The sequence below is a fragment of the Leopardus geoffroyi genome, chromosome B1, assembly GCF_018350155.1.
Source record: "Leopardus geoffroyi isolate Oge1 chromosome B1, O.geoffroyi_Oge1_pat1.0, whole genome shotgun sequence".
Classification (NCBI taxonomy): Eukaryota; Metazoa; Chordata; class Mammalia; order Carnivora; family Felidae; genus Leopardus; species Leopardus geoffroyi.
The window spans coordinates 138,314,627-138,340,246 of record NC_059327.1 but is presented as its reverse complement, the minus strand read 5'-3'; the positions used below and the strand labels follow the sequence as shown (position 1 = coordinate 138,340,246).

General features: G+C 43.4%; 1 protein-coding gene and 1 long non-coding RNA gene across 2 annotated transcripts in view; both read right to left on the bottom strand.

Moving 5' to 3' along the window:
• RASGEF1B (RasGEF domain family member 1B) overlaps window positions 1–6,796 on the bottom strand; it is a 559,703-nt gene extending 552,907 nt beyond the window's left edge. The window contains exon 1 of the mRNA XM_045473602.1: window positions 6,627–6,796. Within this exon, the coding sequence (XP_045329558.1) occupies window positions 6,627–6,695 (69 nt within the window). The 5' untranslated portion in view covers window positions 6,696–6,796. The remainder of the gene's footprint in view (window positions 1–6,626) is intronic.
• Window positions 6,797–10,216: 3,420 nt separating this feature from the next.
• Window positions 10,217–25,620, bottom strand: part of LOC123595782 — a 33,857-nt gene continuing 18,453 nt past the window's right edge. Inside the window, exons 2-3 of the long non-coding RNA XR_006711370.1 lie at window positions 19,593–19,681; window positions 10,217–11,148 (exon numbers count right to left, since the gene is read on the bottom strand). This is a non-coding gene — a long non-coding RNA (uncharacterized LOC123595782). The remainder of the gene's footprint in view (window positions 11,149–19,592; window positions 19,682–25,620) is intronic.

Genomic DNA, 25,620 nt, shown 5'->3' with positions numbered 1-25,620 from the left:
AGTAATTCAGCTAGTGTGACATGTTTGTCATTAGTAGATGCAAAGAGAAATAAATTGAAATCCAACTACAGTGTTCTAAATAAAAAGCACATCATAAAATATGCTCAGGTAACATGCCAAACCTATAACCCAATTTAGAGGCAGAATATTTATCAAAGCTTATTTGGTAAATTAGTTGTTTGAAACCCTGAAAATATTTTCTCCCAAGAAATAAGGTTATTCATGGTGACTGGCTTCCCATGGTAGACCACAAAACTCTCCTAATGTATAGTGTAATAATATGTAAGTATAGTACTGGAATAATGAGGGAACACAAATTGTTCTGTAAAAATAGAATCTTACCATCCTCTATAGCAGTGCTTTTCAAATTATGAGTCACAACTCATGAAATCAATTCAGCAGGTCTTTCCCTGTTTAATTCTTAATAGAATGGAAGAAATGGAATGGAAAGGACAGAACTGCAAAGATCAAAGTACAACCCTTGTCATAAGTAAAAGTGTTATTCTTGAAACTTAATTTCAATGTTATAGGTATAAATAGCTATGTGCATTCAGGATTGCAATGTAAAATAGATTTCTTACTGTGGCTCACAGTTAAAACAGTTTGAATGTCTTTTAGGAAGGCTTCCATGGGGTGCCTACCACAAAGCTAGGGTTTAATAAATAACATTTGTTAAATGAGTGAGTGAGTGAGTGAACCGGTGAACACATGAAGAGTGAATAAACAGGATGCCAGTGATACACCTCTCTCAGTCACAGACCTGACACTTGCAGAGGAAAGCTTGCTCACTCCATCATTTCCATACTAGTGAGGCAGTGGGGACAGATAGCTGTCCAACTTCAATTCCCTATGGGTGTCTCCCTTGGCCTGGGACAGGATCTCTGCCACAATAGGGACCATTAAGCAGGAAAGATGGAGGACAAGACTTCTACAATTGAGTGGGATTGGAGTCTAGGGGCTGGGTTATGATGGGAGGAGGGGAACGGTAAGATAGGGTTGCCAGATTTAGCAAATAAAGATACAGGGTGCTGGTTAAATTGGAACTTCAGAGACATCACAAATAGTTTAAGGGCAAAGGAAATCATGAACCTCCAGAATGAGATCAGTTTGATCCATCATGTGATGCAAAATGATGTGTACAATACTCTGGTGGGTGCTGTGGAAAGAAAAATTACTTAGTTCTTGATCCTGAAGAGGTCAGAGATGAATAGGCAAGGACCTCAGCAATGACCATGCATGGAACACTATTCTAAGTACTTTCCAGGCACCAACCCATTTAACCCTCACCACCTGCATTCGACACTGCTATTATCTCCATTGAAGACAGACAACTGAAGCATGGAGAAGTTACAAGAGAAAGATGTCCTAGGTCTCCTATAGAAACAAACAGTATTCAGGGGGCCTGCAGTCGAGGGCTGGTTATTGTCCAAGGGGCTGGATCTGGAGGCGAAATTTGAGAGGAACCTTGCAGAGAGAGGAAACATCAACAGACGAATTGGCGGAAGAAAACTCCAGGCAGAGCAACAGCTTAGTGGTGAGAGGACATGAACAAGAAATGGATGTAGACAAAAGTTTGCTAGCGTGCTAGGAATACAGTAAGAAGGAAAGACTGGACAAGAAAATTTAGGTAGTGACCACACTGTCAAGGGGAAACTGCATCCCCTATGGCATCTGCATGCAGTGGGAACCACCAAAGAATTGGGGGTATATAAATGGACACTGTGTTCAGTCAGGCTATTAAAGAAAATGACTTTGGCAATGGTCCAAAAGATCGAGCGGATGAGCCAGAACTCAGAGGCCAGGAAAAGATCAGGTGAGTCAATGCAGCTGGCTGGCAAAGCACTGTGGAATCAGAGTCCAGGATCAGATCCGCGGTAGGAAGTAACCTTGGACAATTCAGGTAATGACCCTGAGCCCCGGCCTCCTCACTTCTAAACAGGGATGACAACACAACTTACCTCATAATGTCATTGGGGAATAAAACAGGACATGGAGGAAATGCCTCATAAGTGGAAACTAGCTATAAAGGGTTATGGTGATTGAACTGAATCTTTCCCTTAACAATTCCTCTGAGTTCAACCAGCCTTTGATCGAACATTTCCAAGAGTAAGGTACTCGTGCCATCCCAGTGGTAACACAGTGATGATGAAAGAATGGAAGAATGAAAGAATGAGGGTGTTTACCTTTCCTATTTCCAAAGAGAAAGAGTATGGCTAGGAATAAAACTGAGGTAGAAAACAAAAAACAAAAACACCAAATACCAAGTAACCATAGTTGAAGAAGGTAAGTGAACTTTGAGATTCTCACTCTAGCACATACTAAAGTAACCTTAACCAAATTATTCAAACTCTATAAACTTTGACTTTTCTCATCTGTAAAGTATATGGTTGTAAACACCTATATTGCGAACCTATTAGGGAAGATAGCTGAGATTGTGTATATTATGCCCTTAGAACAATGCCCACCAGAGTAGACAATAAATGACACTTATTATGTATTATGTATAAATTAAAATAAGGCTATAGTCACAGTTAGGCAGCAATACCGGTGGAAATAAGAAAACAGAATGTGAAAATAAGTAGAACATACATGAGGCATGACAATTCTAGAGACCACATCCAGAAACAGTGGCATGGAATTGAACACCCCTTTTCTGTAGAGCCAGATGTGTTCTCCCCAGTGGATATGGCTCCTGAAAGGTACCCCTCCGGGTTAGATGATGAAGTATCGCAGCATTAAAAATGCAGGTTTGCAGGGGCACCTGTGTGGTTCAGTTGGCTAAGCATCTGACTTTGGCTCAGGTCATAATCTCACAGCCTGTGGGTTCAAGCCCTGTGTCGGGCTCTGTGCTGACAGCCAGAGCCTGGAGCCTGTTTTGAATTCTGTGTCTCCCTTTCTGTGTCTCCTTTGCCCCTACCCCACTAACATTCTGTCAAAAATATTAAACATTAAAAAAATTTTTTTTTCAATGCAGGTTTGCTGACTGAGGGAAGGGGGTCCAGAAGGAGAAAAAGCAGTTGCCTCTGACTTTATAATTCTCCTGCCACTTTCTGCTCTTAAACCAGACTCCATCATTGACTATCATGAAGGCACAATGCAAAGGTTCATAATATGTCAGAGCCAACAGGGGCAGGAATGGAGGTCAGGGCCAGACATCCATCCATCTAAGCCTACAGGACACACATAAGTAGGACGTGCTGGGTCTGAAACCACCATTCTATGCTTACAGTGTCCTACTTTTCTAGACATCAGAATATCCAGCAAGCCCACTCTTTCTGCAGAAGCTATGGAAGTATGGTGAGGCATACAAACATTATCCCAAAAATCTAACCAGTGCTCAGGGCACTGCTGTGACCGAGGTAAACTTCTTATCCTTTCGGGGGGTTTTTTCTTGAAATTTTAAAAATTCTTTCTTAAAGACTTGGTTCATAAACTTAAATACTTGACTAAGAAAAAGTAAAGGGAAGATGAACAACATGATCATGAAGACACTGTGTTCCAAATACACACCATTGGTCCTTAGCCTCTGCCAATGACACAACAAGGTATGCATTCGACTTGTTTTCCAGCCACAGTGACTTTCTGCCTCTGTGTTCTCCATACCAGTCACCTGTTCGCCCTTGTCAGACACCTGCAAACACACACGAGGTCCTGTCGGGATCCAGTACCCTTTCAGGTACTGTGCAGAATCTCCTCTGTGCAAACCAAACTGGCCTGGGTAGGAAGAGCCTACATTCGTGGCCACCTCCTAACCAAAATGGAACCAAAGGCCATTCCTTATGAAAACATCCACCTCCTCTCGTGACCCCCCTGACACTAAAGGTAGCCTCCAAAGTTAGAATGAGAGCATTTGGTGGAAATGAAAAGTTGCCTAAATTTTCTCATGTCCTAGCACTTTCGCTTTTAGGAAATGAATATTTAGAAAGGCTTAAGAATATCTTTCTTACACATTTCTCTCCCTCCCAAATATAGAGGCCTCAACAAATGCCTCTTCATTTATGAGTAAGAATGTGTTGCCTGAGAAGAAAGCAACCTCAAAACACATTCCATACTCAATCATTCACCTCTTTGAGCAGATGTACTCTTATAGGTGGGGAAGGGATGATCTCTTAACTCTTCTAGCAACACTGATTAAAAGTGATGCCTGCTGGGGTGATTCAGCTAACACTGAATCAATCATTTGTAGAAAGAGGGAGAGAGCAGATACGACTCTGGCTCCTGCCCCCAGCAAATAGCACAAAGCAAGATATATGGAGTTAGCAAGGACAGAGGGAATTCCATTTCCCCAGAGCTCTTCAAAGACAAAAGAGCCGGGGCACCTGGGCGGCTCAGTCGGTTGAGCGTCCCACGTCAGCTCAGGTCATGATCTCGAGGTCCATGAGTTCGAGCCCCGCGTCGGGCTCTGTGCTAACAGCTCAGAGCCTGGAGCCTGTTTCAGATTCTGTGTCTCCCTCTTTCTCTGACCCTCCCCCCATTCATGCTCTGTCTCTCTCTGTCTCAAAAATAAATAAACGTTAAAAAAAAAAAAAAAAGACAAAACAGCCACTCATTTTCTTAATTGTCTAAGTATGTCTCTGATTACTTTTTAAGTCTCCCTCAAACCAGCCATGATTGAGAGCCAATTATTCCAAGAAATCAAGGTGGGGCATCTATTGGCTAGAAGATAAAACAGGAATAAACAACCAAAGACAACAAAATTGCTTGATGTGGGTTGGTAATTTAAGAACAAAAATCCATGGGGTACCTGGCTGGCTCAGTTGGTCGAGTGTGAGACTCTGGATCTCCAGGTTGTGAGTTCGAGCCCACGTTGGGTGTAGAGATTACTTAAAAGTAAAATCTTTAAAAATAAATAAATAAAAACAAAAATCTAGGGGCGCCTGGGTGGCTCAGTCGGTTAAGCATCCAACTAGTTCGAGCCCCACATCGGGGCTCTCTGCTGCCAGCTCAGAGCCTGGACCTGCTTCGGATTCTGTGCCTCCCTCTTTCTCTGCCCCTCCCCCACTCACACTCTGTATCTCTCTCTCTCTCTCTCTCTCTCTCTCAAAAATAAATACTTTTAAAAATTAAAAAACAAAAACAAAAATCTAAATACAGTAAAGGACAAGTCAGAGAGAAAAGCAATTCTAAAGGAGCATCTCACCTCTCTGGAATGACCCCCAAACACTACCTAACATTGACATCACAGACAGGGAAATGGGCAGAGATGTAACAGGCCAAAGGAGATGGCTAATTTTAGCTGCAGGCCTGAAAAACTTTACTTTTTCAGGCTTTTCATTATTTTCTTTTTAGATTTCAGGCCACCAAGCACCCAAGCATTTCAGTCTGGTTTCTCTCAGTCTGCTGTTGTGTTCCCAGCTCCTCTCCATCACCTCTTATTGAGATCTCCCTGCTTAAAAACCAATCTGTCACACAGCAGAGATCATGGGTTGGGCAATCTGAGCTCTAAGATCGAAGGAACGTGGCCATAGAAGGTGGAACACCAACAGTAGCCAAAGGTGAGAAGAGACGCACTAGAAGCCAGGGAAGTCTGAGAGTTTGCAGCCTCAAGAGTTGCCTTGCTGAAGGACAAGCTTTCACATCCATGACAGAGGACCCCAAGTTCTGCTTTCTCTGGCTAGCTAAGAAACTGCAGACAGAGAGGTAGCTCCTGGAGGAGCCCCAAGGCTGTCAGGAGGACCAGTCAGGCCCTAGGACTGAGTGAGGAATACCGAGCAAGAACTCAGGACACTGGCCACTGCCACTGCCCTCTGGTCCAGGCCTAGTTGTCAGGCAGTCTGTTGGGGGTGGGTGGTAGATGGAGACAAAGGATACACTCTGTTCCCACTGTGGAGGGAAGGGGGAGTGGGGGGGGGGGGGTTACCGTGCACAGTGTGAGGCTGTCCCTAGGAGCAGCCAATATAGGTTTCCCATAAAACAGTGGCTGCCACCATTTCCCTCAGTAGGACCAGCCAGCCAGCCTTCTCATAAACGGTTCCTCGCAGAGATGCTTACAGCAGCATCATTGCCACCTCAGGCAGGTGTGAGCAATTAGATGTACCTGCCTTCAGAATTGCGATTTGTTCACCTGATCCGGCAAACCCCACTTTAACTCTTCTCATCCCCGATGTATCTCACTCACAGAAGAAATGAGTTAACTTCAATGGAGTTTGCAGCGTGCTGGGGGTTTGGGGAAGGGGGCAGGAGGAGGCAAAAAGGCGGAAACCTCCTCACCTAAAGATTTTTTACCGTTAACTTTTTTTTTTTTCAGATTAAAAGGTTAAAAAAAACACCACCACTACAACAAAGTAAGCAGCAAAGAGGGACTGCAGGATCCTGCTCATTTTCAGGCATTCCTGGCATTTTAGGTAAAGAGCAACTGGCAAAACTCAGTCCAGACTGACAGAAAACGTGCTCGCCTGTCAACGAAGGAAGGAAAAACAGGTTCACTGAGGTCCAGGAGGCGAGGATTCAGCCTCCCGGGCTTCAGGTCTCCTCCTCGCCCAGCCCCACCCCAGACTTGCAGGTGGAAAGCACGCATGTGAGACCGCACACACTTGTCAACTCCTGGGGACCCCAGGGCCCCGCTCGGGGCCCGCCGCCGCGCCACCGCGGAAGCCCGTCGCTGCGGGGACACACCCTCCACCTACCTCGAACATGGGAGAGGCGCCCTTGCTCGGCAACGTGCAGCCCAGGAGCTCGGCGAGAAACTTTGCCATATACGAGCGCGGAGGCAGGCTCCCTTCCGAAGCGCCGGATGCGTCCTCGCCCCGCGCGGGAGCCGGGGCGGCCGGGGCTCGCGCGCAGCCCGCGGGGCCAGCGAGGCCGGGGCTCGGGGGCTAGCCCCGCGGCGGTCGGGGGCCGGAGGGCCGGAGGGCCGGGGGGCCGGGGCCCGGGCGAGCGCGCCTGCTGCCCGGCCGCCGCAGCCCGCTCCGCCGACCGAGCCTCCCGCGGCGCGGGAGCCGGGCGCTGCGGTCCGCGCTAGCCTTTCCCGCTGAATGTCACCATTACCATAGTAAAGGGAAGGGCCCCGCCGAGGGGGTGGCGGGAGGGCCAACGGCGCCGCAGGACGGGCGGAGCGCGCGGGCAAGGGCAGCGGGCGGGCACAGCACCGCGGCGCAGGCACCTGCCCGGCCACTCCGGCGGCCCCGCGCGGCTGGAGACCGGCAGGCGACGGCCGGGAGGGTCGGCTTCGGGAGGAGGGCCAGGATGACCTAGTTCTCCAGTTTCCCCCTCCTCGACGCGAACCGGGGTGGGAAAGGCGGCTGCCTCGGGCCGCTGACTGACCGGGCGAGTGGCTGCTGCAAGGCGCGAGCTGCCCAGAGGGGCTCCCCCACCGGCACGCGCCAGCCCCACCCTCCCTTTGGGGAAGGGAAGGGCTCCAGAGCCTGGGAGGAGGGACGCCCACTCCTCACATTAACCCCTGTTATTGAATGGAGCAGGCAGGGGTAGCCCAGAAGGGGAAAAGTGACTTTGTAGGCACGGGGGCTGGGCTAGATGCGCTCCATAATCACAGTCACAGCTCCTTCCCTGGCCTTGGCTGGGGTGAGGGGTTAGGGTGAAAAAGGATGGTCAAGGCAGGAGACAGACAGGTGTGATCCTGTTTTGGTCCCCCCCCCCCCCAAACCTATAAGGCTTGTTGTCTTTTAATAAGGAAGATACTTTTAGGACACAAGGCCTGTGTTGCATCCTTATAGCTGTACATCTCAAACTTTAGTGTGCATAGCAGTAACCTGGAGGGCTTGTTTAAAACCAAAAGTCCTGGGCCCCCACTCCCGGTGTTTCTGATTCAGAAGGTTTGGGGCAACCTCAGGACCTGCTTTTTTATTAGGCGCCCCAGGAGATTCTGATGCAGGTGGTGCCCAGGATGGATTTTGAGAAGCACTGCCCTACCTTAACAAATCCAGAAGTCGGGCACACCCGAACTGTAAAAGCAACAGATTGATTGGCCATAGACAGAGACCCTAAGGAAAGTTTGTCAAATCACCTAATGTTCTATGCATGGAAGCAGAACTAGAAAAGTTTGTATTACTTCACAAGTCACATTTTATTAGAGACACTTCAGGCATTATAGAAGGACTCTGTAAATCTTGTTTGACTGAATGAATAGAAGACGGATAGCTGGGTGGATGGTGATGAATAGCTAGATGTACATTTACCGATTCAGATTCCAGAACTCTAGCTAGTACAGCAGAGTCCCTGGATTTAGGAAATGAAACGGGAAGGAAAGGTGTTAAACTAAATTAGTTTGAATGCATCAGTTCAGTGCTTCTCCAACTTTTGCAGTCAACTATTTTTCACAGTAAAGAGATTATCAAAAACAAATTTTCTTTGAAATCTCTAGTTTTATCTTTTTTCATTTTAGCCTATGAAATATTCAGTCAGGTTTGTTACAATACAAAAAGACCTACTCCAATGAGTAAAACTAATGCTCCAAGTATTCTGTATCCAGAATCCCATTGGCACAGCACCAGCTAACCCACATCAGCAAAATTAAGAAATGTGGCAGCTAGGTGCCCTGTGGGCTACACTAAAAAGAAAAGGGAAGGGAAACTAATATGCATTGAGTACCTACAAATGGCTCAGGCACTGTGTCGCTGGGTTGGAGCATGGGCTCTGGGGATAGACTACTAAATCCCACTTCTGATATTTAATAGCTGTGAGACTTCGGACAAGTGACTTCACTTCTCTGTGCTTTGCTTTGGGCATCTGCAAATTAGGCAAATAATAAAGGTAGCTACTGCATATGGTTTGTGTTTGTTTTCTATTGCTCTCACAACTTAGCATCTTAAAACGACACCCATGGATCATCTCATAGTTCTGGGAGTGGGTTCAACTGCGTTCTCTGCTGCATGGGATCTCACAAGGCTGAAACCAATATGCAGCCAGCTGGACTCTTATCTCTGGGCCCTGGGAAGAATCCACTTCCAAACCCAGTTCCTTGTGGCGTAGGTCTGAGGTCCTTGCCTCCTGGTTGGTTGTCAGCCCGGCCGCCCCCTGCTCCTTGAGGCTGCCCAGGCTTCTTTTTATGTGACCCCTCCCATCTTTAAAGCAGCAATCAAGTTGAGCCTGTCTCATACTTTAAATCTCTCTGATTTCTTTTACCAACAGCCAGAGAAAACTTATTGCTTTAAAGGGCCCATGGGATTATGTGATTATAATATCCAGGCCCACCTAGATAATCCTACCTCCAGGTCAACTGCTTAGTCATGTAATCACATCTTCAAAGTCCCTTTTATCTCATCATGTAACAATCACAGAAGTAACACCAGGGATGAAAACCATGAGAGCTTTCTAGAATCCAGTTTATCACAGATTATTTTGAAGAATGAGTAAATGTATGCATTTTAAACCCTTAGAACAGTGTTTTGTTTTGTTATACTTGCACTAAGAACTCAGTGAAAGTTAGCTGTTATTTTTTTCTGCTCATGGCACTGCATTTGCCTGTCATAACAACCCTGTATTATTTTTTTAAATTTTTTAATGTTTTGTTTATTTTTGAGACAGAGGGAGAGTGTGAGGGGGGAGGGGCAGAGAGAGAGGGGAACAGAGGATCCAAAGCAGGCTCCGCACTGACAACAGTGAGCCTGACACAGGGCTCAAACCCATGAACCCTAGATCATGACCTGAGCTAAAGTCAGACACTCAACCAACTGAGCCACCCAGGCATCCCCAACTCTGTATTATTTTAAAGGTAAGAAACTAAGAATCAAAAAGTCAGTCAATGTTGGTGAGGTTGTGGGGAAAAAAAAGGAATCCCTGTGCACTGTTGGTGGGAAGGTAAATTGGGGCAGCCTCTGGAAAACAGTGTGGAAATTCCTCAAAAAGTTAAAAATAGAAATATCATATGATCCAGTATTGGATGTTTACCCAAAGAAAATGAAAACACCAATTCAAAAAAATATATGCACACCTATATTTATTGCAGCATTATTTACAATAGCCAAGATATGGAAGCAACCCAAGTGTCCATTGATAGCTAAATGGATAAAGGAGATGTGACATGCACACACACACTGGAATATTATTCAACCATAACAAAGAATAAGATCTTGCCATTTGGGACCACATGGATGGACCTTAGGGGTACTGTGCTAAGTAAAATAAGACAGAGAAAGAAAATATCACATGATTTCACTTATATGCAGAATCTAAAAAAAAAAAAAAAAAAAATGAATGAACTGACAAAAAGCACAAACAGATCAAGAACAAACTGATGGTTGCCAGAGGATGGCAAAATGAACGAAGAGGAGTGGGATATGCAGGCTTCCAGTTATGGAGTGAATAAGCCAGAGGAATAAAAGGTACAATACAGGGGATATAAATAGTCAATGGTATTGAAGCAGTGTTACATGGTAACACAGGGTAGCTACACTCGTGGTAAACATAGTATAACATATACACATGTCAAATCACTGCGTTGTACACATGAAACTAACGTAGCATTGTGTGTCAAAGATACTTCAATTTTAAGAAGAAAAGATTGTCCAACCTACAGGGCACAGACAGGAATCAGACTAGGACAGTGGCCAATCAAGTCTGTGCTTTTGCTAGTATGTGATACTGCATCACAGAAAGCTGGCAAAGGACAGGTAATGTTCATCTGGGGAAGGGAGACTTGAGGGAGAATGTGGCAGTAATGAGAGGGCAGAAGGAATATTTACAGATAGTCATTTGCTGTATGTGAGTAACTTACGGTGTAGCGCAAGGGAAGCTACACTACATCAAGAAAGTCTTTAGCTGAACTGGTGGTTTTTAGTGAGCAGAGGCATTTTCTTGTGATGATATTCATCTTAAAAGGCTATACATTTCACCTGTGGTCTAGACGCATTCCTTTGATGAACTCTTCCTCTCCATGTCGCCTCCCCTCTGCCACACTGCATCAAGAGGAAATAAACATTTCTAAAGGGCAGTCCCACCGACCCTGCCTCCATAGCAAGAGCACTGCCCAGCCTTTCTCCAGGGCCTGCCCAGGCCCTGAATCTTTACCACACCTATTACCTGCTGTCTACCTAGCTAGTAGCAGGATGGCAGATACCCAGGAAAATAAATAAATAAATAAATAAATAAATAAATAAATAAATAAATTACCAGCTCTGGTCCTCCCCCATTTAGGACCTTGAAGGGTTGTTCATACTCTTGGACTCAGTATTTCAATTTCTAGAATTTATCCTAAAAAATAACCAGAGAATCACTCAAAGAGTATTGCATTTAAAATCGTTTCATGGCCATTGGAGCAAGTGTCGTTTTTACTGACACAGTCCCCATCATGCTTAAAACAGCAGGATTTGAGTCAGCCTGCCTAAGTTTGAACCCTAGCTCTGTCAAGGACCAGCTGAGTGACGACCGGCAAGTACTTCCATTCTTTAAGCCTCCATTTCCTTATCTGGAAAATAGGGATGATAACACCCACCTCATAAGAATTTAATTCATTACTACTACTATACTAACTTATTACAATGATTATTATACTAACATACATTCATATAATTAATGGTTCTACATAGTTTCACTGTAAGCAACTTTACCACAAGCATTTTTGCTGCATAACCAAGTGGCCATGAGGCAATATTGCCATAAAGATAAAAATCGTGAAAAATACAAGAGGAGCATTCATTAAAGAAGATATAATAAAACACGGGAAAGGATAACAAAATTAAAAAGACTTCACTGAAGGGGCACCTGGGTGGCTCAGTCAGTTAGGTGTCCAACTTTCGCTCGGGTCATGATCTCACAGTTCATGGGTTCGAGCCCCGCATCAGGCTCTGTGCTGACAGCTTAGAGCCTAGAGCCTGCTTCAGATTCTGTATCTCCCTCTCTCTCTACCCCTCCCCTTTGCTTGCTCTCTCTCTCTCTCTCAAATATAAACATTTTTTAAAAATTAAGAAAAAAGACTTAATTGCAAAATACAAAATATTTTAATACATTCAAAATGTATAGTGTAGATTCATGGCAATACCATGCAAATAATTAATTTTTCTTCGTGGATTGTATCTAACCACTTTCTCCAAAGTATTTCATTAACAATATTATACACTTTTTTTGCGTATTGATTCATCTTCTCATTCAGCATCACACTCTTTCTTCATTTGCTAAAATTTCTTCTTTCACTGAGAGAGATGCCAGTTTTCCAAATACTAGGATGCACATTGGTAACTAGGCTTTGTATTTGGTTGTTTATTCTTGGTATATTATCACATGTCCGCTGATAGATGCTCCTAAACTGTGGGACATGTGGGTTCAAAACTCCACACCACTGTATAGACCATTATGAAGGCTAAGGTTTATATAATATAAAAATGAGAGTACTGTGTCAATGAAGAAATCAAACCAAGCTGTCAACCAGTTGTTTTTTTTTTTATCTTTTATGGCAAAATTGCCTTATGGCCAATTAGTTTATATGGCAAAAAATGTTTTCAGTGATGATGCTTGCAGCAAAGACATCTACAGCAAAGATGCTTACAGCGAAAATTCCAGACACAATAATTAACATACTAATACTAATAAAGTACCTGGTCAATAGTTAGTAATAGTAATAAACATTATCAGAAAGGTTATGATTAATGATATATCCTCAACTCATGGCCCACAGCCTGGCACCCAGTACTTAATAAAAGTTGATTGAATGAATGGATGGATGGACAAATAAATGAGTAAAGATATTTGTTGCAGCATTATAAAGCCAAAATTTGTAAACCTGCTAAACCTAACAACAGGAGATTGGTTTGACAGATTATGATTCATAAATATATAGTCAGCATAAAGTATATTTTTAGAAAATATTTACTGACTTAGAAAATGTCCTTTATATAATGTGGATGGGGGACAGCATTCAGTACATGCAGTATGTGCTAACTTAGTAAAATGTTTGCATGTATACATCAGAAGAAAATGGAAGGAGATATACCAAAAGGCAATAATAGTTCTCTCAGGGTGATAAAATAATAGATTATTTTTATTTTCTTCTTTATACATTCCTGAATTTTTCATTCTTTGCAGTGGACCTGAGTACAACATCAATTCTAATACTTTTTTTTTTTTAAAGATCTCATCATGAAGAACTTGGACACTTAAAAAAATTTTCAAGTTAATCTTAACTGATTTAAGATCTTACCCCTTTAAGGGGCACCTGGGTGGCTGTTGGTTAGGCGTCCTACTCTTTATTTTGGCTCAGTCATGATTTCACAGTTCATGAGATCCAGCCTGGCATTGGGCTCTGAGCTGACGGCATCAAGGCTGCCTGGAATTCTCTCTCCCTCTCTCTCTGCCCCTCTCCCCACCTCAAAATAAATAAACTTAAAAACAATATCTTATTCCTTTAATAAAACATTTGCAGTGGACCAATTAGCTAAATACACTGCACTGATACTTTGCTTAAGGAATTTGTGAAGAGGCTCTACAAAATATCATCCAAAATTCAATTTTTAAAAAAAAATTTTTTAATGTTTATTTATTTTTGAGACAGAGACAGAGCATGAGTGGGGGAGGGGCAGAGAGAGAGGGAGACACAGAATCTGAAACAGGCTCCAGGCTCTGAGCTGTCAGCACAGCACGAACCATGAGATCATGACCTGAGCCGAAGTTGGATGCTTAACCAACTGAGCCACCCAGGCGCCCCCAAAATTCAATTTTTTTTTTAATTTTTTAATGTTTATTTATTTTTGAGACAGAGACAGAGCACGAGCAGGGGAGCGGCAGAGAGAGAGGGAGATACAGAATCCGAAGCAGGCTCCAGGCTCTGAGCTGTCAGCACAGAGCCCGATGCAGGGCTCCAACTCAGGAGCAGTGAGATCATGACCTAAGCCGAAGTCGGACGCTTAACTGACTGAGCCACCTGGGTGCCCCTAAAATTCAATTTTAAAGACACTCATTTTTACTGTAAGAGCTAACAGTCTAGTTATCAATAATAGCCATGACCCTAAGGATGGCAAAGTCATAAGCAGCACGTATAATCTATTTTTATAACTTATCTATTTTCTCTTCTCATTTAATTTAGAAACTAATGTAGAAGTCGAAGAATAAAGCACACACACAGAGGGATATTATTCAGCCATAAAAAAAGAATGAAATCTTGGGGTGCCTGGGTGGCTCAGGTGGTTAAGCATACGACTCTTGATTTCAGCTCACATGATCTCATGGTTCATGAGATCCAGCCCCGATTTGAGCTTTGTGCTAACAGCACAGAGCCTGCTTGGGATTCTCTCTCTCACCCTCTCTCTCTCTGCTCCTCCCTGGTTTGTGCACACATGCGTTTTCTCTCTCTTAAATAAATAAAAAGCATTAAAAAAAAAAAAAAAAAAGAATGAAATCTTGCCATTTCAGACAACATGGATAAACCTTGAGGGCATTATGCTAAATGAAATAAGACAGAGAAAGACAAATACTGTATGATCCACTTACATATAGAATCTTAAAAAAAAAAAAAGTTCATAGGTACAGAGAACAGATTGGTGGTTGCCAGAGGGCATGGGATGGGGGCAGTTGGAAAAATGGGGAAGGGGGTCAAAATGTACAAAATTATAGCTATAAAGAAAACAAGTCATGAGGATGTAATGTACAGCATGGCAACTATGGTTGAGAATACTGTATTGAACATTCGAAAGTTGCTAAGAGAGAATAAATTTTAAAGGTTCTCATCACAAGGGAAAAAATTTCTGTACCTAGTGTGGTGCTGAATGTTAACTAGACTTATCGTGGTGATCATTTCACAATATAGACAAATATCGAATCATTATGTTGTACACCTGAAACTAACATAATGCTGTATATCAGCTATACTTCAATTAAACAAATAATAATAAAAGAAAGAATGCTACTTTAATTCATCCTGCTTCCTTCGTGGCTCTCAGGGAGAGACCGTATTGCAGTTACTGTAAATACTGTACTTCAGTATGGTCAAAAAACAGAGCAGTCTGATTAATCAACTATTGTGACTAATTATCATCTATGCAACACATGAATTACCACTTTTCAAAAAATTAGGCTGTCATCAATTGCAATTAACACTGAAACACTACTGAAGGTTTCATAATTCTTTGATGATGCAGAAGGCACTCAGTGTCTCTCGGGGTGTCAGCCTCGCCAGCATAAAAATCATTTATCCCAGTAGGATGGATGAGGGGAGATGTTGCCTAATAGGAATTTTCAGTAGAGAGAAATGCAAGCAAGCCAGGTTTCACTGTGTTTACAAGCCTGACTGAAGGTCTACTGAGCTCTTTAAGCACCTCCTGAGAAAGACGCTCTATTTGTCTGAGATGTTATAATTATTATTCCACAGGAATACAATGGTAACATTCTATTTTACAACAAAGAAAATTAGATTACAAGTTTTCCTACAATCCTCCCTCCTCGCACTAAGATCACACACCGTACAGAGTTACAATGGTGCCAATTACAACATCTTTTCATGCACTGTATGCTCCTTGGGTTTTTGATGATCTGAATGGATTTCATACCAAACAGCAGGTACTGGCCGCAATCAAAACAATTTGGAAGAAAATAGTTCCATCTTCTGTGCTCAAGTAATGTTATTGATTTAAACTTCGTATTTGCCTCGGGGCGCCTGGGTGGCGCAGTCGGTTAAGCGTCCGACTTCAGCCAGGTCACGATCTCGCGGTCCGTGAGTTCGAGCCCCGCGTCGGGCTCTGGGCTGATGGCTCAGAGCCTGGGGCCTGTTTCCGATTCTGTGTCTCCCTCTCTCTCTGCCCCTCCCCCGTTCATGCTCTGTCTCTCTCTGTCTCAAAAATAAATAAACGTTGAAAAAAAAAACAAAAAAAAAAAAAAATAAATAAATAAACTTCATATTTGCCTCACTTCTTTCTTGGTACAACAAGCAAGTATGTGGCTTCTGTTCGGGCCCCCATTCTGCCAACAAGAAGGGGAGGAAAAGCCTGATACACACTAGGCCTTTTCCCTCACTAGCTGCTAGAAGCTCATTTCCCTCAAAAAGAGAGTGTTTTTAAGAATTTAGTCCAATCCACCACTTCTCCTTCCCCCCACTCCACTCTACAGAATCAGAGGCACAGAGAGGTTAAGGCTTTTGCCCCAGTTTACACAGCTAGTATACTGGCAGAGCAGGGCCCAGATTCTAAATCTCCTGATAGCCCACAAGCTCCACTAAGTCATTTACTCAGTGCCCATTGTGTGAAACTCTACACCTTCTCTAAATCATGCCAGGGAGGAGATTTTCCCTGAAAAATAGCATTTTTCTTTGAGCTAGGTGCAAAACAGAAGAAAAGAAAAGGGAGAGAGAGATTGTATGTACGTATTGGAGGAGGGGAAAAGAGCTCAGCAGCATGTCCTTGAAGTACCACTCCCACATCACAGCCAAGCCTACTCTCCTGATGCAGGAATTTGGGGTTTTAGTCCTGGCTCAGCTGCTAGGGTTTATTTGTTTACAAAGCTGTAATGGGACTCCCTGAGAGAATCTCTGCAGAATACTTGAAGCTGGTGGCCAGAGGCTCTTCAATGAGCAAAGAAATACTCTGGCTTTCCCAGCCCTGCCCTGGGTGTCTAAGATGGGAGGGTGGCATATTCTAACACAGGAAAGATTCAAGGTTTAGGTCAATGTATTTGGCTGATGCTCAACACAAAAGGAAGTTAAGCTGTTGAAGGGGTGAAGCCATTTAGTGTGATATCAATCAGCTTCCAACTCAGCCCTGCAGGGAACTTGTACTATGACTCTTGCGAGAGGTGTAGCCTGGAGAAATTGAATCAATAAATGGGAAAATTATAATATTATAGGTATGATAAGAAACTAAGAGAATAAGCTACATCTCCCCCCCGCCCCACCCCCTTCCATTTGGGGCTTAATATAAGAGTCACTGTGCTTGTGGGAAAGGTCTAGCTCATCATGGTGCCAGTGACAGTGGTAATGCCCCAAACAACACCAGTGACAATAAGAAGACTGATATTGCATAACAGTGACAAAACCACAGTACATCAAGGCTACACCATACCCTTAGGAACCATTTGGCTCAAGGGTAGAGAACCAAAGTTCACTTCAGAAAGAAGTGGGGCACCAATATGGAGCCTGGGTGCCAAGTGCATCAATGGGCAGCAGCAAGTAGCATTGTAGCTAACACTAGGCAGAGGAACATCAGGGCCAGGACCATGGCACCACCCAGGAGCATGGTGGCCACAAAGCCCACAAACAATGGAGCAGAAAAAGGGAGCCAATGCTAAAGAGCAGGGCTGCTGTAGGGATAGAGCTAAACCTGTGATCACCTGGGTCTTCCACAGGGAAAGCACCCTCTATGGGATTCGCTAGAAAGCTGAAGATCTAAATGGAGGTAAATGCTATTTTGGCATTTCATCGCTTCACACCGTCCCAGGACTGGTCCACCATCTTAACCAGTGTGGCCTACATCTATGAAAGTCCCCATGAAAGACAGATGGGACAAAGGAACAGACAGGCTGTCAGCTCTGGCCAGAAGCACACCATCCCGCTAAAGGCTGGTTCAGTTCTAACTATCCACAGAGGCCCAGATCTGTTCTGCATTAGACACTCAGCAAGAGTAAAGAGCTCTGGACAGGGTCATCCCTAGGACTCCATCAGTCCCACAAGTTCAAAAACAACTCAAAGTCAGACCAAATCTTAACACCTGGGGTTTGAGAGGAAGAAGGACAAGACTAATCCTGTGCCAACCTGAAAGGAAGGGATGGTTCCCATCCAACCGCACACTTCCATGAGTTCTATAGCAGCCACAAATTTAAACCAAAGCTTTTTGAAAAAATATCATTTCTATCTTCTTTGTTTATTCCCCTATCAGCCCCAACTTCTCAATTCTCCGTGGGCAGAGGTGTGTTTCAGACATTTTCCACAGCCAAGCAGCACAAGTCATGATGTGGAATCCACACGTCCATTTTTCTCCAACTTCCATTTCCGTGGTAATAACAGTAACAATAACCAACGTGGCAATATAGGAGAGGCATTGTGCTGAGCACTTTGCATATATTCTTGTACATTTTTATATTTGATCATCTTATCAACTCCTTCGGGTAACACAATCATAGTCCCTACTTTACAAATGAGGAAACTACAGCAGCGATGTTTATTACCTTCCCAAGGTCACGTAGCTAGAAAGAGATGGAGCCTGGCCAGGCATCCAGGCAGCCCTCCAGAGCCCACAACCTTCCCTACATCCCATCATCATTAGACTAGAAGAGCGACAAGGGATTGGCCTCTTTCAGCTCCCCCTGTAGGAAAAGCCAAATGTGAAATGAGTTTAAAGAGGAAGGAGTTTTTAAATATACACTGTCTCATCCAAAAACATGCACATTTTTCTGACTAAATAAAAATGAGCATAACTGAAGAATTTTGACCCCAGTGCCCTCAAGCCTGCACAAGAGAATATTCCAAGTTCACTTTCTGTTAGTCACCCCTGCCTGACATTTGCTTGCTGGGCAAAGCAAGGAGAGTCCCAGTAGGTTTCCTACCCAACTTGCATATAAATTAAAAACCTTTCTAAATTTCCCACTAAATTTCTCCAATTTAAGTGAGGTTTTAAGTTAAGAACTTGCTTTGATTGGATTAACTTATTTTCATCCATTTCAGAGTTTAAGATTCCCATTTGCCAATTACCTTAAATGACACAAGGGTTCTGGGTCAAAGACACCCAATCGCCAAATAACTTTAGTCCTGCAATGAGCTATAGCTACTAGGACAGGCCCATCAACAGTCACAAGATTTCCCGCAAAGGAGGAAAAAGGTTAAAGTTTCATCCCTTAGGAAAACAGCATTCAGATTTAGCCAGGGAAGAATCTGTAGATGTCAAGGGTCTAATCTGCACCCATTGGGAATGGCTACAGTTTAACCCCAGCCACCTCATGCACGCATCAGAAGATTTCACAGATCCTTATTAATTTCAAGGATACAGTTCTGTAGAGGGTACATGGTGATCAGGAAAAGGTAAACCATTTATTAAAACATGCCAGAGGCACCAGAAAACAAAGGAAAAGTAAATATAATTGTAGAGAGGGTGACCTTAGTAACCTACCGTAAAAGAGAAGGAAAACACAAATGATCCAAACTGAAAAAAGTCTGAAAGAGGTGGGGGGCAAAGAGGGAAAAAAGCAAGCTTTGTGTTTTATTCTGGAAACATATATTATGCTCACACTGAGAGCTGACGGGCAGATGGTTGAAGCTCATACAAGGAATATTAAATCTATTGGAACCCTCTTGCCCTCCTGATACAACACAGCTCATGCCTAGAGGGCAAGACAATCAGCACACAAACGCCTACAAATCACTCAGAGTCTGTCACTAGCTGGGAAATCCTCACTGCATCCCTGAGCACACACACGTAGCCTGAATGATTTGCCCTATCCCTCACAACAGGTCTGGTAGAGAGGGTCAGGAAAGAAGGCCAAGTCAGTCTGTCTGTCTGTCTCTCTCTCTCTCTCTCCCTCACACCCACGCACACATGCACCCATAGTGAATGTCTTTGTATTCAGACAGGCTTCTGCCATTAAAGACACAAATGAATTGAAATGGCACATGAAAAGCATCCAGCAGGGAGCCTGTTTATGGGCTCGTTTTTGCCATGTCTTTGCAGGAACAGGAACAGATAATTAGATTTTAAAGGCCAGGAGAAATAAAGTCAACAAACTTTTACCTTGCCCAGTAGTCTTTTACTCTTTGTATTTTCTGATGGGCAATCATTCAACAACGCAGTGAAGGTCACACACGTTCCGCTGATTCTGCCTGGAAATAGCAAAGCATGAGACAAGAAAATCATTCCAAAATAACAGAATATGTCACATTCCTCTTTTAACCTGGGCATCTAAAGCTCAGTGGCTTATGAACATTTGGATGACAAGATGCTTTAGAGCCAGGTTACTCAAAGTATGGTTCACAAACCAAGTCCACTGACATCACCTGGGAGCTAGTTGGAAATGCAGCATCCCAGGCCCCACCCAGGCCTACCATATCAGACTCTGCTCAGGAAAGCACTGTGCTAGAGCAGTAATTTCCACTGAGAGGTGGGTGCACCTCGGGGCCCACACAAAATGATCTCTAGGATGTGCAAAGAAATTTTACAACTTCTATTTTGAAATATTTATCTCTATGTTTGTTTATTTTGTTTTGTTTATGATTATGTCAAAAAAAAGAAATTTAGCTTCTCTACCATTTGACATTTAGCTTGACAGTGTTACGTGTATAAACCTATCAATAAATATACTTATATTAAAAGAATGGCCTCAATTTCTTTTTTTTTTTTTTTTTTTTTTTTAATGGATAGGGCTTTCCATTTAAAAATTGGGCTGAGAGTTCTAAGCTCTGGTGTAATTAGGCCATCTCTCTGTCCAGGAAGCTTCCCCTGTCACACGTTGACTAGATGTCCCCTGTCTCCTCCAAGTTACCTTGTAAATATGTACAGTGATAAAGAGCAGGGCCCTTCCTAGAGCACTTACCACGATTTGTCCAGCTATGCCTCACCCAGAACACATCAGCTAGCTGGCCAGAGGACAGGGACACATGTACGACACTGACACTTCTTCCTGTGATCCCCCAACAAGCCCTCCCTTACATCCACACCGTATAATCTTAGTGGGCTCGAGTCCTTTGCAAGACCCACATAAACAAATAATCATCCTCCAATAAAATAATGAACTCATTTTATCTGTAGTAAGTGCCATGAGGGAAAAGTGCAGGAGGGTCAGGGAGAACATGCATCATCTGGAGGGCCAGGGAAACTTCCATGAGGAAGTGACATTTGATTGAGGACCTAAAGAATGAACACAACTTTGGCAGAGCATTCAAGCAGGAGGAGCTAGTGCAAATGACCTATGTGAGGAAGGAATTTGTAACAGATTAGATTCTGATTACTGGCTAATGTGGTTGGATATGGGTGAGCAAGAGCAAGGGCAGCAGGGATGAAGCTAGAGGGGAAGACAGAGTCCAGATGTTTGGGACCATGTGAAGGATTTGGGACTTTATCACATAAGATGATTGAGCCTAGGGTAATGTTCCAGTTTGAGCTCATCCAAAAGGAGATCCTGAGGCAAGGACTGGGTATAAAAAGTTTATTTGGGAAATAGTCCAGGAAGCTTGGTGAGGGCTGAAGATAAGGTAGCAAGACAAGTCAATAAGAGTGTCACTAATGAGCACAGTAGGCAATTCAGGCTCAATCCCAGAGGGGGCCCTCTAGGTGATTGCATGAAATATGTTGCCACATACTCGGAATGTTGCCACAGACAGGCAGGAAAGCTGGACACATATCCATCAATTCTCACCCCTTGTTATTTGTAGGATGCTTCTGTAGTGTTAATTTCTACCATGTATGAAGATGAGGAGGGGCCTATGGCCAGAGAATGTCTTCAACACATGCAGGTAGACATCCCATGTAGAGGTAGAGTGAACAACCCATCTGCCTTGCACAGGAATGTCCTGGCTTTAGCACTGAACATCTTGTGTCCTGGGAATCCCCTAAGTCCTAGCAAACTGAGATGACTGGTCATTCTAATATAAGAACTATCTATAGCTGACATCTGGAGTAGGTCAAAGGGATATGGGTGGAACACTGACAATATCTGTGAAATGGCATCAAAAGGTTCAACAACTGCACCCTGTCTAGATCCTGAAATATCAATGAAATTGTCTTACCAGAAAGACAGAGTCCGTGACATATGTTTAGCAATGCCCAAGAAGATTACAAAGCTGGACATCAAAAATTTCCAGAATGTAATACATGTTATTGTCTATAATAACATGCCTGTATTGGTTTCCAATGGCTGCTAGAGCAAGTCAACACAAGGTTAGTGGCTTAAAACAATACAAATCTCTTATCTTATGGTTCTGGAGATGGAAGTATAAAATGGTTGGCAGGGCTGTGTTCCTTCTGGAGGCTCTAGGAGAATCCCTTTCCTTGCCTTTTCCAGCTTCTAGAGTCTGCATTCCTACTTGAGGTCCTGTAAGCACTAAAACTGCTGCTTCCATAGTGAAATCTTCCTCTCTGACTTTGACCTTCCTGCCTCCCTCTCATAAAGATGATTATGATTCCATTGGGCCTACCTGGATAATCCAGGATAATCTATGTTAAAATCCTTCACTGAATCACATCTGCAAAGTCCCTTTTGCCATGTAAGGTAGCATATTCACAGGCTTCAGGGATTAAGACATGGACATCTTTGGGGTGCAGCATGGGGTGGTGAGGGGGGCATTCTGTTTACAACAGTTTCCTTGATTCTAAGGCACATTTAGTTACAAGATGTACATTAATTTAGTAGTAACTTTGATGGGAGCAACCACTAATTAAGTGTAAATTTTTAATGTGTATCCTGATTTCAGAAATGTTATAATGTGGGGGAGCCTGGGTGGCTCAGTGGGTTAAGCATCCGACTTGATTTCGGCTCAGGTCATGACCTCATGGTTTGTGAGTTTGAGCCCCGCATTGGGCTCTGTGCTGACAGAGCAGAGCCTGCTTGGGATTCTGTCTCTCTCTCTCTCTCCTCTCTCTCTCTCTCTCTCTCTCCCCACCCCTCCCACCCCTACCCCTCCCCCCCCCGCCAGCTCATGCATGCTCTCTCTCTCTCTCAAAATAAATAAATAACTTTTTTTAAAAAAAAGGAAATGTAACGTGAACAGTTATACAGCACAGAATTCAGCACCTATGATAATGCCACAAGCAAGGCAGACCTGTGTTTTTATAGGCCCAGGTTGTACATGCAGAGCCTAAGGTGAAGCTCTACCAGGTAGGATGTAGTGGTAGGAGATAGGCCCTGCCCTCCTAGAGCTTTCTTTCTTGGGGGAGAGGCAGACAATAAGCAGTTACCCAGGGGGTGATGAGGGCCACGAGGAAGAAGGAAGCAGGGCAGGGAGGAGAGGATCTTATTCAGATGTACCAGGTCAGGGAAAGTAGGCAAGGAGGTCATGTTTAAGCAGAGACCTCGGTGATGGCACAGAGAACAGGATCGGGGTCAAAGGGCAGCCCACGCACGAGAACTATGAGGCAGAAGGAAGCTTGACACTGGAACACTCATCAGTTTCACAGGAAAGACATTTCCCAACTACCACTTTCCCCACTCAGGCATAATGCTGCTCAGGTAACATCAACTATAAAACTTGACGGTAAATTCCTTTTTTTTTTTCTTTTCTTCTTATTTTATAGAGAGAGAGAGGGAGCACAAGCTAGGGAGAGGGGCAGAAAGAGAGAGAAAGAATCCCAATTAGGCTCCACACTGTCAGCTCAGAGCCCCACACAGGGCTCAATCTCACGCCTATGGGATCATGACCTGAGCAGAAACCAAGAGTCCGACGCTCAACTGACTGAGCCACCTAGGCAGCCCTTTTTTTTTTCTTAAGGTTGGGTGGGAGCTGTGGTTGGACAAGAAGGAGAACAAAGTAAGAGCTAAGAAGGTTACCTGCTATAAAACTTCATAGCAGAAACTACCAGTTTTGTTCCAAATTTAAACTTGTCTTGGAGTTCCTAGGATTGAGCCCCACATCAGGCTCTGTGTTGACAGCAAGGAGCCTGCTTGGGATTCTGTCTCTCCCTCTCTCTCTTCCCCTTCTCTGCTCAGGCATGTGCAAGATAAATAAATAGACATTCAAAACAAAATTTAAGTACCTTGCCTGCAAGTAGTGTAAAGATAGACCCAAAAGAAACATGATATTCTCATCTTCCTACTTTTTGTTCCCTCAACAACTGGTTTCATCATTTTAAAAAATAAAATGGGCATTTCTTTCCTTCTTTTTTTCCTTTTCAACTTTACAATCGCAACACCCCAATAGTTCTACCACCTCCATCCTAATACACCTTACTCCCACCCTCCTGAAGTTGTCCCTTTATCAGAAAGCCAGAGCTCTGAGAAGCATGTGAGCCTGTCCCCTGACCAGAGATGAGACAGCCAGGTCCTGTCCCTACCAGGGTCAAGGGCCAAGACCAATGTCTGTTTGATTAAAACCCCATCAAAAAGAATAAACAGAAGCCTTAGTCCCTCTCAAGAGAAAGGGAAAAGCCATCTGGAAAATCCCCTGCATCATTATGACAGCTACAAATTGCCAATTATTAATGGCTCCCAATCTAACAGCCAGAGTACAACAGGGACTCTATTTGTTAGGAAATGCTGGTGAGGACCAGTTCCCCAAACAAAAGGGCAAACACGCAAGCACAAAGAACCTGCCCATCCCCTCCCCAGAAGTTCAAAGGTTTAGAACCTTACAGCTTTAGAGGATAATCGAGAGAAGACTCATTAGCGGTAGAAGGGTGAGCCCTCAAGCTGTGGCTCATGGCTAAACCACATAAAAGAACACCTTCTTATTGACCTTGACTTACACATCTCAACAATGTTTCCTAACATCACATTTACAATCAAGATAGATACAATTAATATAAACACTATTCAAAATTATGTAGGAAATAGAAATTTGATTTGTGTGTGTGTGTGTGTGTGTGTGTGTGTGTGTGTGTGTGTGTGTACGTGTGTTCCCTTGGGTTTTTCATGAAAGTATTTGAAGAATTGCTCACCCACATGCCTGTGAATCTGATGGTTATTTTACAAATCATTATAATGGCAAAAATATACAGTCTGGCAACTCAATTGTCATGGATGTTTAACTTAAACCTCTAGCTTTCAGAAGTACATTTACATGATGCTATTATTGTTACAACAGTCATTTTAAAGTTGTATTATTACACATGTAAAGTATCTTGACCCAAGTCCTACAGGAAACAAGAAGGGCCTGGAAATTTATAATTGTATTTGACCAAAACATGAAACCGTAACCAAGAAACCGGGAAATTTTCAATAACAGCCTGGACTAAGCTGAGTATTTTCCAAACCATAAATCATAGGTTTGTTGGACACCTTTACAGGTTAAATGATGCAAGCAATTTCAGTGCAGCCTGGTGTGATGCCCACTGAAATGAAATGTGAACCAATATCTTCAGGGAGATGTTCAGCAGGGTCCATGAGGATTTAACCATAAGTCACTCATTAGTGTTAATGGACCATGGCTCTCAAGGTCCAGGTGACACCTTGGGATGTTACTTCCTGTAGAAAAGGTAGATCAAGGCAGTACCCGCTGTGGTATGGGAAAACTGAAGGTAAATTAAATGTTGTCACCTATTAGAGGTGGAGGGAGCTAAAGGCTCAATCTCTATTTTTACTAACCTGTCAACACAGAATTTTTTTATAGAAACTCATCTGCCATTCCTCATCAAAAACTACCTTCTACTGTGGCTATTCTGTCCTTTCTATTTATAACTAAGCTGCCCGCACAGATATGGAGGGCAGCAATTCTGTCTCATACTTTTGACTCTCTCAAAATCTAGCTCAGTGTTTTGGTCATCATCGATGCTCAGTAAATAATTCTTGACGAGAATGAAAAAGGAGAAAGAGGAAGAAAAGGCTATAAAATATCCTCAGTTGTTGTCTTGAGCAGGAAGAATAATCACAAGTCATAAACACGCCCAAATGAAGGAGTAACTTTAAACGGGTTACTCTTGTGATTTCAGGTAAGAATGCCCAACACCCCTAATTAAACCCAGGTCTAAGTTTAGAAGGTTCCCTTTTGTCATTTAAAATCGGCTGTTCCTCAGCTTAGATGGAGTACTTCTTGGCCTTCTTGTCGCTCATTCAGCTGAGGTTAGTGTAATACATTTAACCTTAATGGTGTTTACACTTGCTCTGCTAACAGCA